General features: G+C 41.6%; 1 protein-coding gene across 2 annotated transcripts; it reads left to right on the top strand.

Moving 5' to 3' along the window:
• Window positions 1-372: 372 nt before the first annotated feature.
• Window positions 373-17,889, top strand: septin5a (septin 5a). 2 transcript variants are annotated; one of them, XM_020099245.2, is made up of 12 exons: window positions 373-508; window positions 652-665; window positions 11,978-12,068; window positions 12,671-12,757; window positions 13,619-13,742; window positions 13,887-14,021; window positions 14,152-14,269; window positions 14,375-14,476; window positions 15,390-15,486; window positions 15,585-15,720; window positions 15,836-15,938; window positions 16,739-17,889. In XM_020099245.2, exons 1-12 carry the CDS (start codon window positions 463-465, stop codon window positions 16,799-16,801), a joined length of 1,116 nt encoding a protein of 371 aa, XP_019954804.1. In that variant the 5' UTR covers window positions 373-462; the 3' UTR covers window positions 16,802-17,889. The 2 variants fall into 2 exon arrangements, with proteins under 2 accessions (XP_019954804.1, XP_019954803.1); XM_020099244.2 differs by lacking the exons at window positions 373-508; window positions 652-665 and adding an exon at window positions 9,596-10,138.
• Window positions 17,890-18,568: the final 679 nt, after the last annotated feature.

Genomic DNA, 18,568 nt, shown 5'->3' with positions numbered 1-18,568 from the left:
CACCAAGTTTTGTGATCGTTTGTCCTGTAGTTTTTTTTTTTTTTTTTGCATCTTCTTGTGAACAAACCAACACAGACAGGGACAAAAAGAAACTTGGGCAAGATAAAGCAATGAGTGGTGAACGTTTGTGTCATGATCCTGCAGATGAATCAGGTCGAATCTCATGTTTTGAAGTCAAACACTTTAAAGACTTGGGACAAACTTGTGTCCTAAGACAATTTGGATCACAAGAAGGAGACAGACAGACAGACAGACAGACAGTGGGGCTGCTGTTGACCCTGTGACCCCCCCCCCCCCCCCTCATGGCGTCCTGTGACCGCCTCAGCTGGTGGTAAAACTCTGCAGTGTGATTGGCTGAGTGGAGGAGGGGGTGTGCTCTGTCGGCTCAGCCCGCCCCTCCTGCTCTGTGTCCGGGCGTCGGAGGCGAGGGGCCGCTGTCAGTGAGGGAGGAGAGAGGAGAACATGACGAGCAACATCAGGTACAAGAGCCGGATCCCGGTGAAAACAGGTGAGGAAGATGATGCAGATGAAGATGATGCTGTGTTTATCCGTGTTGCACTGACCGCTTCATGTTTCTGTGTCTCTGGGCGTCGCTGCGCATCCCTGCACCTGCGCCTCCTCCTCCTCCTCATCCATCATAATGGCCAACAGAGGACAGCGCGGAGGTAAGAGACGCTCATGTGCTCGTTTTGTGTGTTTGTGAAAAATACGTGTTCATCGTGAGGTTTTGTTTGAGATCAGCGTCGCACAGCGTCGCGTCTCCTGCAGCATCATCGGTGATGTTGACGCTTCTGAGCTGATTTATTCGTGTTTCTTTATTCGATGTGCGCGTTTTGTGTGAGAGATGCATGAAGACTGGTGAGAGCAGCCAGCACAGACTCTGATCTCCTCACTGACAGGAGGAGGAGGAGGAGGAGGAGGAGGAGGAGGAGGATAAGGAGGTTAGGTTTCATTTTTAGATGCATATGTGGAGCAGGCCAGCGTCACAGCATCAGCATCCCTCTCTCCTTTCCTCCTCTCCTTCCTCCCCATCCCTTCTCTCCGCCCTCTCCCTCCATCCTCTCCTTTCTCTCCATCCCTCCTCTCCTTCATCTCCCTCTATCCTCTCCTCCCTCTCCACCTCTCCCTCCTCTCCTCCCTCTCCATCCCTCCTCTCCTCTGCTCCCTGACACAAATATTAGCAGTTATCTGTCCCTGACTTGTCTGATCTAATTGTCAGCGCTACATCAGCATCACTACAGTCGCTGCTGTTGGTTGAATCCTTCCTGGTGAAGGTTCAGCTGCCACATGAGCCTGCAGGGGAGGTGATGCTCTCTGATGACCCCAGGCCTTCCTCCTCCTCCTCCTCCTCCTCCTCCTCTTCTTCCTCTGTTCATGTGATGGTGTCTGGTGACAGTAGATAAGTGGTTGCATGTGGGTTTGCTTAAATGATTCAGTGATTCCTATTATTTTGATAGGCTACTAATTCAATACATTTAAACACAGCAATAGATTAAATGTCGAACCATTGTAGCTCTAAATATTCCCATCTGAAATGTAGTGGAGTAAATGTATGAAGTTATTACAAGTACCTGAAAATAAATGCAATACTTATAGATGCACTTAGTTATTTTCATTGCTGGTGTTTATTAAATGTTTTAACTTATTTTAGTTACTTACTTACTTAGTTTAGTTTTATCTCTTTATGAAGCAGTTTGTACATTTATTAAGAAAAGTATAGAAAATGTATTATTATTAATATTATTATTATAATAAATTGAGATAACTTTTAACCATCAGTCTGTAATCCCTACACATTCGTTCCCATCATCATTTTGGTCCAGTATTTACTCTCCTTTCTGCACGTTGTCCATCTCCTCCAACATATAAACTGGTCGGGTTGACCACACATTTATTTTCTCACACAAATGTACTACTGGACCAAATCCAGTGGGTGAAATCATTGTGTGGTCACATGCATCATCACTACACACACACACACAGGCTCACAAGCTTATGAGTAGATTTGCAGGGGAACCTGGATTAGTATGATTCTTGTAGAGTTGTGTTGTCAAAATGATCGAACATTACAATCACAGCGTTTCTCTGTTCATGTTACTCACGTTCAGGATTCAGATTACTACACAGTTTTAACACCTTGTGGGTTTTGTTGCTGGCTGTCAAAGCTTCTTCACTCCCACGTACTCCACTGCTTCTGACCCTGTTGGACACCTAGAGAAAAATATTTCATATTCTGAACTATCCAGGCTGCGGAGGAGGAGGAGGAGGAGGAGGAGGAGGAGAGAACTGGAAAACCCAGTAATCATGCTTGGTATGACTGACTCAGATAGATCATAGAGTTATAACTGATAATCAATCCTGAATCAATATTTTCAAAATGTTCCCAGTCCCTTCTCCTCTCGAGTTTCCCTCCTCCTTAAAACTTCCATCACTTCCTTTGCTGTGATTTTGCGTTGCCAGGCAACAGTCTTTTTTTAATCTGTTTTTATCACTTCTCTGATACGAGAGACTGGACGACACCATCTGCCCTACCCACAATCCTGTGTGGTGATTATTCTCAGTGTGTGGGAGGATATTCATGGACCGTTTTTCATCACAGAGGAAAATCACAGTTTTCTGAACAGTTATCTTGGATATGATATCACGTCGATGAGGTGATGCACAGAGGGATCAAATGATGTAGCCCTGTTAACACATCCTCATCTATCTGACCACACGTGATGACGGCACGCTCAGGTATTTCCACTGTTGCTGCCGTCATCTGAAAAAGTAAGCATTAGTTAATAAACGAGTCTCACATGACAACATGAAAACATTTTTCTGAGCACGTCTCTGCACCAGATTAAGATTTGAATAAAACACTTAATCTGTCCTTGATCTTTGACGTTGAAAAAAAAACCAACCTCACCACAGCGTCCATTAGTGCTCGGTTTATGAGCTTTTGATCAAATCACGTGAATTTCCTTTTTCCTGAGCTCTACTCTTCCACGTCAGATTAAGATTTGATCTTTGAAACAAGTCTCTGTTAGATTTGTTTTTTAAGAAATAAGGAATAAACAACTGCTGCCTGGCTGCAGTGTTTTGTAAGTGAAGAAATGGAGCCTCAGCAGACCGACACTAAACCTGAATATTGATATTTAATCGATTGTTTTGAAAAACCCTTTATTATTAACCTTTTTAATTATAGATTAACATGGGAAAGTGAACTCTGTCATTCTATTGCAGACCTGATGGCTAATTAGAAAGTGAGACACTCTTTAATAATCACTGAATCTGTTTATTCTTATTTATGTGTTTACATATGAAAACATGGACAAAGTCACGTGGAAGACACAAAAGTAGATATAATTGGTATAACAGTGTAAAGACAGGAGGTGAATCATATATATACAGAAAATAATGAGTAAAATGAAAAGTAAAACAATGACATAGCCTAATCACTACTCACAGTTGTGATGACAGTTCTTGTATCTTAATGACTCAGCAGCCGAAAAAAAGTTACAACCTCTGCGATCAAATTTAATTTCGTGGAGATATTTTCCACCTGGTCTTCATCGTCACTTCCCATGATCTCTTGCTGCAGCAGTGAACAGATGTTGAGTCAGACGTATAAAACACATGTGTAACTTCCCTTCAGATACACTCAGCCTTCCTCTCACTCTTTGAACACACTCTCGATGCCACAGATGGGACCGTCACCGGCTCCTGGTGAGGACCAGCTGCAGAGCAGGAGCAGGGGCGTCTCAGGGGGGATGGGTGGGGTATTGAAACTGGGGATTTGAGCCCCCTGTGGCTCCATCTCTTAAACAGAAAGTGAGCGATGAGTGGCCCGACCCAAGAAGTCTTGATCTTCGTAACTTAAAGTTTTCCTTTGAAATAAATAATTTCATTTTGGGGGGGAATACTGATCGGTTCCAGTCACTAGAGTGTTGGTGAACCTCACACGCATATTTCCCAAAAATGTGGAACTTTTGACTTATACAGCATTTGAGACACTGACACAGTTTGAACACAATGTGTGACTTGTTCAAATTCAGGGTGAAAAAATTCTCTGCTGAACTTTGGAAAAGTAGAAGAAAAGCAACCTGTGAGTCTCCAGTGGTAAACAGTAGAGGCAGTAGAGCCCAATAGAGATAGACAGTCTGTGACATCTGTGCCTTTAAAGGTTTTATTATCATCACGTCAGTTCACAGCAAACAAGATCTGAAAACACACATTTCAATTTTCCTGAATTTGGTGCCTTACGTGAGAACACAAATGGGCTTGTTGATGAAATGGGATGGACACAAAACTGGTAGAATGCAAATATCTCCAGATACCAATAAAGACGTCGATGTGGAAAGACAACAAGATTCAGGAGGTTTTGAAAATTAGGGTCGGCGCCGTGTGGATGTGCTGCAAACAAAAACAATGTGCTTTCTGCAGTGGAATTAATACGTCATGCGCTGCTCTACCCAGGAGCCACCCCTCGCCTGGTCCTATTGTTGTGAACGTGTCTGAGCCGGAAAATCTCCTGCTGCATTCTGCTAATGAGAAAGAAGAAAAAAGTGTCTGAAAACGTCTCCGGTGTCAGGAAACCCCAAGAAGAGACCAAAACTAACACTGAGATGGTTCATCTCCCAAGACCGTGACGCAATCACTCGACCCAAAGCTCGTTCAAACCTCCTGTAAATGTTAACCTTTCAAAACAGGATGAAATATATTGTTTCATTGAAAAAATCTAGATAATTTGTCGACTGTACCTTTAAACAGATGTCATGTTTATCAGGAGTAAATGGTGCATGAGGCTGAAAACTAAAGAACAGCAGAACCGTACATGTGAAATGAACTAAAAATAAACTACAGTGCTCATGTTTATTGTAATGAAAGAACCAGAGCAGCACTGCCAGTGTTTGATATGTTTTCAGATCTGAGATCTATGACACAGACGAATGGTTCACTTGTTTGTGATGAGAAAAATATTTTAATCTAACTTCCGTCCTCTGGAAACACTTTCCTCTGCCTTTTGTCTGACAGACATTTAACCGACTAAAAATTCTTCTGCTCACTGTTTGTATCATTCAGCGTTGAAAAGCCATGTTGTTCCCACAAGTGTCCGTCGTCTCTGAATAGGCGGAAGCTAAAACTGGCCTCAGATCGCCAAGTGTCCTTCACTGAAGCAATTTTATTGTTGCCTGAGCAATTACATGCTGTCAGATTAGCATGTTTAAGAGCCAAGTGCACGCAGGCCTTTGCATCTCCAAGGAGAGAAAACAGAGGGGGGAGGAGGGAGGAGGAGGCTTTGGGCCCATTTATGTTGTTTTGACACCCCCTCTCCGTCAGTCCCACCGGCCCTCACCCCTTCCATCACCCCTCATCTCACCCTCTTACCCTCTCCTGCCACACTCACTGTTTACAATGTGGACGAAGCGTTCAGGGTTAATGGTGTGAAAGTGCCAGCTGGACGGCAGGGAGGTGCAGAGAAGTCGTCAGTAAAGGTCACTGCTCTTCATTGCTCCTGACTGCTCCTCACTGCTCCTCCTCACTGCTCTTCACTGCTCTTCATTGCTCCTGACTGCTCCTCACTGCTCCTCCTCACTGCTGCATCACTGGACATCCGGCTGCTGCAAATTATTTTAAATCCACGATTCTTTACCACTTGATCATTGATTTTTCAGGATCAGGTCTGTGATCTGAAGAAAGCAGCTGAATGTTCTTATTCCTCTTGAAGTTGAGAGGATTTTCCATCTCCCACTAATTCCTCTTTCACTTTGACTTCTAGTCACACCTGTGCTGTGGCTCCAGCAACCTTTAGACATTTATGTTCACTTTAGAATAAATTGGAATAACTTAAAATCTTTATCTCTCACACTCATTAGGTTACATTTTGGAGGATTATGACCACATATCTGCAAAACTAATGATTCTCTGACCACTTAGCTTTAGCTTCACTTTGTGTTAGTTATTTACCAAATGCTACCATTTTGATGTGCTAATCTCAGATGGTGCTAAAGTACGAGCACATAACTGTCACACCAGAGACTACGTTTCACACCCAGTCACTTAGTTTGTGGTTTCCACGATTGAAGCAGCAGGTTTGGAAATATTGTGGAGGTTGTTCTGTAAGATCAGATCAGCTCATTTGGCAGAAATAAAACATTTTACTGAAACATTCAGCATCAGTATATTTGGGACTCATCAAATACATTAAATTATGATATTTGCTGTCATAGTTTAGTTGTATGGGAAGGAGACAGGTTTTAGAACATAAAACATTCTAAACATGAAGATGTGAGCTGTCTCCTGCTGAGATGAGCATTTAGCTGAAAGTCATAATGAACATAATTTACTTAAATTTCATTTAGTTCGAAGAAAATACCACATTCCTCCACATTTTCAAATTTGTAGGGAAATAAAACCCACAACCCTTCCTGACATTGGATGAGAGGTGGGAAACATCCTGGACAGTTTGCCAGTGTATTGCCGTGCCGACATAAAGAGACCAGCAACCATTCACACTCGCATTTTGCAGTACATTTTTTATTTAATTTTATCATAAGTCCAGTTTGCATATCTGTGGACCCACACAGGCACGAGGAGAACATGCAAACTCCACACAGAAAGGATTTAAACCCAGAACCTTCTTGCTGTGAGGCAGTGGTGCTAATCATTGCATCACTGTGCTGCCTCATCATACGTTATCTTGTACAAACACGTTCAGCAGTGGACCAGTGGATCGGTTTTGTTTGTCTGTGACTGTTTAGTGTGAACAAGCTGGATTGTCAGATGGGAGATTCTTCTAATCCTGAGTTTAGATTTTTCAATTCTCTGTGTGTTTGTGTTGTAGTGTTTTCAAACTGTTGCTGGACCAGATTCATTTGGATGATTTCCTGTATGTGTGTGTGGCTGTATTGTTTTATGTGTGTGTGTGTAGCCTGGCAGTGGAGTCGACCGCTGTGGCCTTTTGAGAGTTGCTTCCTTTAAGGCCACAGCTTTGTATGGGGTGAGAGGAAGAAGCTGAGCGCTGCCTGCTGACTGAGCGGCTGATCTCTGGACCTGTGCCTCTTCTGCAGAACTGACAAACAAACACTGAGTCATGGTGCATTTAGACTCTGAAGTAATATTGTGAGAAAAGAAGTCGCCCCTTCTGCTTTACGGACGTTATGGATATCTTAGAGGCACAGACTCATATAGTGAAGAACTGAGTTTGAAGATGTTTTTAAAGTCGCCCACACATACAGCAGCTTGTGTTTCCAGTCATTAGTCCTGACTCATGGTTCCTCCTCACCGTCTCTTTGCACCTGCTGCCGTACATCCGACCCTCTCTCTCTGTTTGATCAGCTGGAAATGACCAGAGAGGTGAAGCCGAGCTGCAACTTTGATAATGTAGATGTCACATATCAACCGTGCGTGTTTGGTAACTTTGACTGTGTCGTTGTGCGAGTTTCAAGCGTTTTAAGCTCTTTATCCAGATGTTTGTGTTTAATGAACTCAGGAAATCCTCAGAGAACATTGATATTTCATGAGTTTGACCATAACTGTGTTCACAAATCAAGAGGAAGGACATACATAGTATTTGATTATTCCAAATCTGTTCTGGTACCTTAACATTTAACTCAGAAGTCCATTCATCCCTCTGATAACCAGTGTTTTCCTTTGTTTTGGCTTCAGTCTCATTCATCTCACTGTGTGTGTTTGAACAAAATAACTTAGAAACCCACTGATGGATTCCCACCAAGCTTGGTAGGAACATCACTGGGATCAAGGTCAACAATATGGTCTGAAAAAACACAAGATATCTCTGCAAATCATAGGACCAGAGAGACAAGAGCTTGTATTGATCAGTAAATGAATTCCCCATCATAATATATCAACGTGACGTCATGGAGAAGTCACAAGGAAGTCAGAAAATGACATATGCACAATTATCTGGGGTATCTCTGCCTCCTATAGGGTTATATATACACAACCTAAGTCTTACATATTCATCACAAAGCGAGAATGACATGACATCACACACTGTAGTAACGCATCAACTTCTGTGACCAGTAAGTGTAAATGGACATCCTGATGACGTCATCGTAAAATGGCGTCATTACAATTTAATCGATTGCATCACTTCTCTAGGTTCTATACGTCGGCCCCTCCCCCTGTGACGCTGTTCATTGAGCATAATTATCTCATTAGACTTGCAGATTATATTTAGTGCATCTCTGTGTGTGTGTGTGTGTGTGTGTGTGTGTGTGTGTGTGTGTGTAGAAAGAGACAGCTGGCCACAGAGAAGTGCTGGAGGTGGGGGTGTTGTCTGGGGTCTATTGTAATACTGTTTCATTGCATCTGTTCCTTTCTGTTACTCAGATTGATCCTCCCATCCCCCTCCACATACAACAACTCACTCCTTCATTACCTCAGCTCTTCTTCTATCATCGGCCTCACCATGGCAGAGAAGTACTCGATAGTTTCTTCCCCAAATCATGAACTTTTTTTAATCCGAGTTGAGTCCTCTGTCTCCCTCCTGTGGAGTGACCTGGGACGTTTGCATCCTGTACGTGGCATCACCACGGGTGTGCCTAGTTGAGGAGGAGGAAAGAGGGAAAAAAAATCAGCTCCAGCTTCTTTTATTTCAAAGAGCATTTCAGCTCTGCTGCCCACATCATGTATGAGGTGGACACACCCACGTACACACACACACACACACACACACACACACACACACACACACACAAACCACCATCACATCTGGAAGTAATCAAGTTCAACCTCTGCCATGACATATACCTCATTCACCTCCACACACACACACACACACACACACACACACACACACACACACACACACACACACACACACGCACACACACATACACAGACACACACACTCACACATACACATACACACACACACACCCACACACACACTTGGAGTAAGCAGAGTAGACAACATGGTGGCTGATTTCCTTTGCATCCTTTTCATAATAGTGTTGAGCGTGATATCCGCTATAAGAATTTAAATGACCAAACAAAACAGGCTGATTTACTGATTGATTCACATTCTGTAAAATACAGTGAGTTCATTTCTTTTCATAAAGGTAATTCCTGACGTGATCTAAATAATTCAATTTGTTCAAATGTAGAACGAGCGTATCTTGGTCATCTGGAGGAAAAATATTGGAAAAGAAATGAACTGGACATTTAAACGTCTTTGAGGTGCTCACAGTGAACAATTCAAATAATAAATTATATTTCACAGAGCCTCTCTAAACACCCATGAAACCTAACAATACATTATAAATCAAGATACGAATCATTTAAGTAAAATCAAAAGTTAGAATCTAATTATGAGAAACAAACAAACACTTTTAAATGTATGTGACATGAGAATATGAAGCTCGGGTGAATGAATGGACGTATTAATTCACTTGATAATCAGATTATCTCACTGCTCAGGCCTGTTCTTGCAGCTTTTGTATCTTTATCTGCTCCAACTTTGTCACAGTCAAGTTCAAACAAGCTCTTCTATTGTTTCATATCTTTTAAAAGTAATTTCAACACTCTGTCTGCTCCTCCTCGTTACCGTGGTCACTTTACTCAGCGCAGACTTTTATTTTTCAACTGTCGCAGCTGGGGGAGGGAGCACAGGCCGAATGAATGAGTTTCTTTTAGACTTTCGTTGCTTCCATCCCTGCCTCGTTTCCTCCCTCAAATTGCCACCTCTCTCTCTTACTCCCTCTCTCTGCGCTTCCCTCCCTCTCAGACAGAATTCCTCTGTACCTGTCTGAACAGGGAGAGTCGGAGCGCCATAGGCCGAAGGAAAGAAAGAAAACAGAGAAAGGAGGAGGGCAGGCAGGGGAAAAGAAAAGAAAGGGAATCTAGAGACAGAGAGTAAGAGGAACAAAAGGTGCTAATTTTAAAGAGCACAGACAGAAAAGAGGTGCATCAGAGACATTTGAGGAACAGAGAGAAAGTGAGAGACGAGTTAATGAGCTTGTAGAGTCTTTGCTGCATCCTGTTTCCTGCTGGGTTTATTTTTCAACTTTCTGAGACCCGTGGCTATTTTGGTCCGTCAGTGTCGGAGCGGTTTAGGATGGATGCCATCATGCTGCAGGAAAAACTGGTGGAACGGCTGCTATGCCCACGAGTGAGAACGGCCAGACAGAAGGTAAAGGTTTGGATTCATCGGAGGAGATGTGTGCAGGATAAACCAAAAAAAGATCTTTCAGAATAACTGAAATATAAAGTCATAGAGTTCAGGATAAGTTCGGAAATGCAGAAACAAGACGCCCTCACACCTGTAAACTCACTGTCAGCATCTTTCTAGTGATATTTTGGTTTCTCTGTGGACTCTGAGTTTAGTTTACTCTTGTGATATTTCTACAGGGTGACAGATTCACTGCTGGAATGATTGAATGCTTTATTTTCATGATAACTCACTGATTTATATACAGCTTTCCTCATTCTCACTCATCTGGCTCTTTGAGCAAGTGTGTATGATTGCACCATCTGAGTGTCTGTGTGTGTGTGTGTGTGTGTGTGTGTGTGTGTGTGTGTGTGTGTGTGTGTGTGTGTGTGTGTGTGTGTGTGTGTGTGTGTGTGTGTTTATAAAAGCAAACCTCACCCGAGGGAGCTGTCGGAAATGCCTGTGACAAGTTATGACAGCGTATGAGGATGCTGACTGCGTGTTGGACTCATGTGTTTGCACAGTTTAAAAAAGAGCTTTTCATATCTGTTGAATGTAGCTTCTGTGTGTGTGTGTGTGTGTGTGTGTTTGTGTGTGTGTGTGTGCGTGCGTGCGTGCGTGCATGCACTCTGTGGGGCCTCCAGTGTGTGTTTCTATCTACACATGTCAGCACTGCAGGGTAAAGATGACGTTCTGCCAGATGCAGCAGCGAGACCCTGCAGGACTGAGAGCTACTGTCCGACACAGTGAGAGCCTGGCATTCTGTGGTTCCCTTTGTGAGAGACTTAGTGGAAAATCTGAGACGCTGGTTATTCCCAGCTGCTTCAAGAGGAATGCTGCTGCTGCTGCTGCTACTGCTGCTGCTGTGCACGTGTTTTTCCACGCAGTTGTAGATTTTCTGTATTATAGAGCCAGCCTGTCTGTTGTGGTCATTTTAAAAGCATCAGTCAGAGCCAGATCCATGTTGTCTCCACATTAAAATGGTTATTTGGTGTCTGAGTCTATTTTTAAGCTGCTGACTTCTGATGTTTTACTGTAGAGCTGAAACAATTAGTTGATTCTCCACTTAGTCAAATTACTTAATAACCTTTTATAACTTGTAATCCTTCTTTTAAGCAAGACGACCAAATAATCTCATGTTGATGTTACTCAAACGGGAGCATGTTGTGCAGTGGTGGAAGAAGAAGTGTAGAAATACTCTGTTACAAGAAATCCTGCTTTCAAACTATTGCAAAACATATTAGCTTTTATTTACCGTACGAAAAGTAAAAGTACACATCATGTAGAATGGACAATTTTGGAATTATAACAATTGCTTCAATACTCTGGTGTGGTTGATTTAATGTAATTATATGTAGCTATGTTATCTTAACCCATAATAATGAATCATACTGACTTATTGATTAAATTCATTTGAATTTACTAATTAAAGTTATCAAATAAATGTAAAAAATAAGTGTAGTAAAATAGCAGAAAATCTGAATAAGAAGTACCTTAAAATTGAACTTAAATAAGTTACTTTCTGTAAATGTACTTAGTTCTCAGTCTTTTGTGAAAGTTAACTAATTATTATTGGTTTTGAACTGGTCGTGAAAGAAAAAGAGCAATTTAGAGACAATAATTTAAAGCCTAAAGTGACGTCCTTGTATGTTTTGTTTTTATCAAAACAGTTTGCAGTTATTTTCCTGTGTGATCGATTGTTTCAGCTCAACAACAGCTGTCAAGTGAACTGATTAAAGCATCACTGACTCTTTCACAAAGAATTTACTGAAACTAAAAAACCTTCTCCTTCCTCTTCTGTGTCTTTTGTTTCTGTCTCAGGAGAAACAGTATGTGGGTTTTGCAACTTTGCCCAATCAAGTCCACAGGAAGTCTGTGAAGAAAGGCTTCGACTTCACACTGATGGTGGCAGGTCAGTTTGGAGCTGAACAAGCGAACGTGACAGAAAAGTAGTATTTCACCTGCAAACACGGTGGACAAGATATTAGAAACAGTATAATTCAACTCCACCGCAGCCTCTGAAAAGACCGTGAGGTTGAATCAACTCGTCTCTAAGTAGAATGACTCTCAGTTCAGCACATACCTCCATCAGTCCCCTTAAATTCAGTCAAGCTGCACTAACTTACATACACTCATAGATATCAGTCTTCTAAATATACCAGACGTTTTCATTAAGATCCATTAATTATTCTCTATGAGATCAGTGAAAATGTCAAATGTCAAAAAACCCCTTTCACATCAGTGATTAAAAAAACAAAACAACGCACCTAAATTAAATTGGTTCTGTTCTAACTCATACCAAGTTTGTTGGAAATCTGTTTTTGATGGTTTGGTGTAATCTTGCTTAGAAACAAACAAACATTCAAACCAAACAAAAGACAAACATACGAGTGAAAACATATTGACAGCTTCAACACAGACTGATGGATTTATGCAGGACTATGAGGTTAATTGTCCATCATTACGAACAGTTGCATGTGATATACACACATTGTTACTGTGTGTGTGTTGCAGGAGAGTCTGGTATGGGTAAATCCACCCTGGTCAACAGCCTGTTCCTCACAGACCTCTACAAAGACAGGAAGTTACTAAACGCTGAGGGTGAGTCTTCCTGCTCTTTATTATCTCACCATGTCCGTCACAGTGAATTAAATCACTCTGATGTCTGATATTTTTTTTATCTCTGTATACCTGTGCCACACTGTTATCTTTTAACTGTAAAAAACAAATGTGGGTGACGTATCCCTGATAAACATCTAAAGAACTAAAGCTTGTTTCAGACCAGTTATTTATTGCATCAGTTCACAGAATGAAAACGTAGCTTGTAAAGATTGAATCTTTGCGAATCCTTCATGAATGTAGGTGTAAGTTTGTTTTATTCATATCCTGGTATTTATACAAAAGGTGTATGTGTGTTTCATGTGTTTCGTGATATTCATGCAGTTTAAAATGGAAGTGAAATAACTTTACTTTAGTCAAATATTTTGGATATTTCTGACACTTCCCAGTATCAGGTCAGATGTGTAAACTTTATTTGATATTAGCTGAACCTAATAACTAATGTGTTGTGCAACCACTTTTATTTCACTTTGGGTGAACATGTAATAACAAGTTTGAACCCATGAACAGTTGGTGCAACGGCCTCTAGAGCTGCTAATGTGTATTAATCCATCATTAAAAATAGTCCCCATCAAATGCACCAATTAATACTGTTAAAGTAATTTTACTAAAACCTGTTTTCATGCGATTTGTTTATAAAAATCAAACGCTATCAAGAGCTTTATCCTTTTAAACAGCTTTTTAATTAGTTGAATAATGATAATCAATCGTGCCACTATTGCTTAATGAATAGAAACACAGTCAGAATCAGTCCGTTCATTTTCATCCTTGATGTGTATCGGCTCATTCCCTTCCTGTCACTCACCAACTCTGTGACTCCTTCTCCGTGCCAACGCTTTTCAGAGCGAATCAACCAAACAGTGGAGATCATCAAGCACACGGTCGACATCGAGGAGAAAGGAGTCAAGCTCAAGCTGACCATCGTAGACACGCCAGGGTTTGGAGACGCCGTCAACAACAACGAGTGGTGAGCTGGAGGATCTACTGTGTCTGACTCAGCCCGAACTCACAGTGAGGAGCTGCTCACGTCATCTGTTTCTGTGTGTGTGTGTGTGTGTGTGTGTGTGTGTGTGTGTGTGTGTGTGTGTGTGTGTGTGTGTGTGTGTCCTAGCTGGAAGCCAATCACAGACTACATTGATCAGCAGTTTGAGCAGTACTTCAGGGATGAGAGTGGACTGAACAGAAAGAACATCCAGGACAACAGAGTCCACTGCTGCCTCTACTTTATCCCTCCATTTGGGCACGGGTAATAACACACACACACACACACACACACACACACACACACACACACACACACACACACACACACACAGAGGCACCTTTTCTACCTCATGAAGTCAACAATTAAAACAGTATTGAACTTCTCTCCACAGGCTGCGTCCGGTCGATGTTGAGTTCATGAAGGCGCTGCATGAAAAAGTCAACATCATTCCACTCATTGCAAAAGCTGACTGCCTCACACCCAACGAGATAAAGAAGCTCAAAGACAGAGTGAGTCCCGGACCTGCAGCTCCGCAGAGAATTCAAGATGTTTGCAGTGTGTTTTGTATTCACTGTTTAACACTGATTCTGATGTGTGTCTGTGTGTCTGTGTAGATACGAGAGGAAATAGACAAGTTTGGGATCAAAGTGTACCAGTTCCCTGAATGTGACTCAGACGAGGATGAAGAGTTTAAACAACTTGACAAAGAGCTGAAGGTGAGTCTGACACCTCTGTTAGGAATTTCACTGACTCACTGTGAATTGTAATATGTGCTAGTTTTGCGATAGATTGTGACACCTACAGAGTTCAGTTTTTATTCCTCACGTTGTGAAAACCTGAACAGAAACGTGTTTGTCCTGAAACAATGACCTCGTTTCACAGGATAATCCACCGGCTTCACTGTGAGCCACTTTCACAGGGAATTAACTTTTGAATGCAGCTGTAATATGAAAGCTGTTCAGTGAGGTCTGTGGATTATCCACACTAAACGCTTCAGTCTGTTTCACCTGTTTCTGAACTTTTGCAGAAGTTCAGGAGTTTACATGTGTTCTGAATGGCATCAATAAAAGATGGTCTCCACCTGATGACAAACCACTCATTACCTTATTGAGCAGTTTGTGTCTTTTCTATGCGTCTGTTGTTGTGTTGTGATAAATTGTTCAAACATGTAGAACAGTGCAAACATCATAAAAGTCTCTACTGTGAAGAAGAAGTATAAACCTTCGACAAATGCTGCTTGATTTGGGTTTGATCGTTGAATCATCTGTTTTGGAACGTTACTAAAAACTTGAATCTCAAAACCTGGATTAATAAAACTAGATTTGTCCACAAGGCGACACAATAAGAGCAAGTGTCTTTTTGTTATTTGGGTGAACATTGAAATTGAAGCGTAGCTGCAGCTCAGAGGTAATGAATGCAGGCCGAGGCTCGTGATATGAAACCTCTGATCGTCTGGGAAGATCAGTGAACTTCTTACGTGTCTCAACAGTTACAGTCACGTTCTTCTTGAGCTGCTCAGCGTTTCTCTTGTGAATGTGTTGAACTGTGAAATGTATCAGGGCTCAGTTTGCTCAGTCAGCTTTCTCTGGGTAGATAACAGTTAACGCCGCCCTCATGTGTGTGTTGCAGGAGTGCACCCCGTTCGCTGTGATCGGCAGCAACACAGTGGTGGAGGCTCGGGGGCAGAGGGTCAGAGGAAGACTGTACCCCTGGGGCATCGTAGAAGGTATGATTGTGTTCATGGTTCCTCTCTCGTCAGCCTGAACATGAGTCCGACACGGTTTGTGTGAAAATGAATCTTTGTCTTTGGCTTTTTTTTTTCAGTGGAGAACCAGTCGCACTGTGACTTTGTGAAACTGAGGAACATGCTGATTCGTTCGCACATGCACGACCTGAAAGACGTGACCTGTGACGTCCACTATGAAAACTACAGAGCACAGTGCATACAGGAGATGACCAGGTACGAGTGAGAGAAAACTGATGGTGTTTTGTAAACATAAACTTCTGATGTCACCACAGATGTCAGTGCAGATTTGTCTTGTTCATGCCTCCTCTGTTTCCTCCTCTTCTCTCAGTAAACTGGCTCAGGACAACCGCATGGAGAGTCCCATACCCATCCTGCCTCTGTCCACTCCAGATGTGGAAACTGAGAAACTCATCAAAATGAAAGACGAGGAGGTACGAAGCATCATTCGCTGCTTTAAGAGACGACGAATGACTATTGTTTTTATATCTGATGCGACTGACAAAACCCTGAATGTAACACGCTTTAAATCTTTGCTTTAACCTCTGCACCATTATATATCTCCTATTTAAACTTTACACAACCTTGATAAGTTTCACCTTAAAGCTCCTCTGTCAGTGTTTCCCTGATAATTGTCATGAGGTGCATTGAGCGGAGAAACACCAGATGGTCACAAATGCAAAGGCAGCAAGCAGAAAACTTCACACTCATTAGAAACAATTACACTAAAGAACAGAAAGTGTGTAACCTCAGAGCTGTGCACAAGTGGCTCAGAAAAATTCCATCATCATGTGGAATCTTTGCCACTCGATATTTCGTTGGTGTTGTTCAGGGATTTCCTCAAGAATATAGAATTATACACCATCAGGAAAGAGTAGGCAGCTTTGTTATTCGGATTCGTGCCAAAATTTAATGGGATCTTTCTTGGCCCATGTCCACGAGGTTTCATGGAAATGTGTTCAGTAGTTTTTGCATAATCCTATAAATAAACAGTCAGGGGTGACAAAATAACCTCTTTGATGGAGTAAATAATAATAATATGTGTTAAAGAGCTCAAAAAGTTTTTTCTTCTTCTTAAATATGACATGAAGCATGAAATATCTTCTCACGTACAAAGAGCTGCCTCATCACTCACATACATAAACCAACATCAGAGGAAATCCCATATTCTTCTAAATGTTTAATCTGAATTTTATATGATTTTAACCGTCCACACCTTCCTCTCCGCCTGCAGCTGAAGAGGATGCAGGAGATGCTGAACAAGATGCAGCAGCAGATGCACGAGAAAGACCAGTGACATCTCCCAGAGCAGAGCTGTGCTGTAGCGCCACCTGCTGTTTGTCCCCCCCCCTGAACAACGGGACATCAAGTGTCAGTGACCACTCTGGTTGTACATTTATCTTCAGTTTGGTGCTTTGTATAGTTTGTCTGCCCGGAGACTCGTTTCATCAGATTCTCATCTGTTTTCTTGCATCTGTTTGAGCCCCCCCCCCCACCAGCCCTCCACCTTCTGTGGTTAAACAGTCTTAACATATATGATATTAATGTGTAATTTAAATTACTAGTCAGTGTATCTAATTTATAAATGCAATGCTAGACCTTTTTGAATATTCTGTCAGGGTATGAACATGTGATATAAGATGTTTTGTAAAGAAATTTAGGTTGTTGGTCTTGAACCTGGATATTGTTTTTTATTATGTGTTTGTGTGAGCGAGTGTGTGTATTTCATGAAATATCCTTATATCACCAGGTTTCCATCCGTAAATCTCCCGTCCGTTTGACAGTGGTACCACAGTGACTTTACTTTTTATTCAGATGCTTTTGTTTATCTCCTCTCTGATCCTCATTAATATCTTCACGTAACATTTTTTTATTTTACATATGGCAAGTCAAAAAAAATCCTCCACTAGCATTTTGTGCTGGTGGAGCTGAAAATGCACTTATTGCCAGTGGCTAACTGTGAATGGAGAGCCTTTGACGTAATGAGAGGGTTGGTACATGTGCGAGCATGCTGCCATTACTCGTATCCGCTGAACGCTGTGGACCTATTTTTACTGCTTTATAGCCAATGCCCTGTGCTTGTATTAAAATGCATCATGACTCACAGTTTGCTACTGTGCTACGATGAGATGTTGAAAATAACGACGAGCAAATGCTGTGTTTATGCTTCTGTTTTAAAATTTCTGCCCTCGTCAGTGAAGGTGTGTGTCCTATGATTGCTTGAGTGTGTGTGTGTGTGTGTGTGTGTGTGTGTGTGTGTGTGTGTGTGTGTGTGTGTTGACTCTACTGATGCTGAGACACAGAACATATTTTGCCTGAAGGCTCTGAGCTCAGCCTGCTCCCCTCTTATATAAAGGTGTGACAAATAAACCCTTGTTTCTCGTCCGCCTGCCTCTGTCATTCTGAAGTTCCAGTCAAGAACGCAGCACAGCAGCCTCTGTCACTTCCGGAGTCCGAGCAGCTCGGAGCTGCTGCGTGAACATTATCTGCTGATTCATGTTTATCTCCTGCAGACATTCTTCCCCGCACGGCACACAACATCTTCTCCCTGTCAGTCAGAGGAGACACAGGCACTCGTAATGTTAAGTATGAGCTGTGGTGGAAAGGGACAAAGTACAATTTCAGGATACTTGTACTTCTCTTGAGTGCTTGTAGATACTTAATATTTGTCAAAGGACAATGTTGTTCTTTTTACTTAAGTAATTATTTGATGACTTTAATCATTGTGCTAGTTACTTTATGCTTTTGTTCATAAAGATTATTAATACAAACAAATACATTATTATGTATTATTACAGTTTACGCATGTAGGCATCAATTCTGCATAATGAGTATTTTTACTGCTTTATAGTTTTACACCAATACTTTGAATTTATTTTTTGTTAATTTGTACAGTGGTAGATTATTTCAACACTGTGTTATTACTGCTACTAGTTAAACAGTACAAGTAGATGTTTTGCATTCAAACTTTTACTATAGAAACTAAAGTTGTCAAATAAATGTAGTTGAGTAAAAATAACAAAACTATGTTCAAGCACTTAAATACAGTTCTGCACATCTGAAC

This window comes from Paralichthys olivaceus, chromosome 4 (assembly GCF_024713975.1).
Source record: "Paralichthys olivaceus isolate ysfri-2021 chromosome 4, ASM2471397v2, whole genome shotgun sequence".
In the NCBI taxonomy this organism is placed as follows: Eukaryota; Metazoa; Chordata; class Actinopteri; order Pleuronectiformes; family Paralichthyidae; genus Paralichthys; species Paralichthys olivaceus.
Note: the sequence above shows the minus strand (reverse complement) of the source record. Positions and strands in the feature narration are given on the sequence as shown.

Coding starts and splice junctions, on each gene's coding strand:
- septin5a (XM_020099244.2), top strand. CDS start 10,064: ATGGATGCCATCATGCTGCAGGAAAAACTGGTGGAACGGCTGCTATGC. Junction 12,069..12,670: donor CTTCACACTGATGGTGGCAG/GTCAGTTTGGAG, acceptor TGTGTGTTGCAG/GAGAGTCTGGTATGGGTAAA. Junction 15,721..15,835: donor TGCATACAGGAGATGACCAG/GTACGAGTGAGA, acceptor CTCTTCTCTCAG/TAAACTGGCTCAGGACAACC.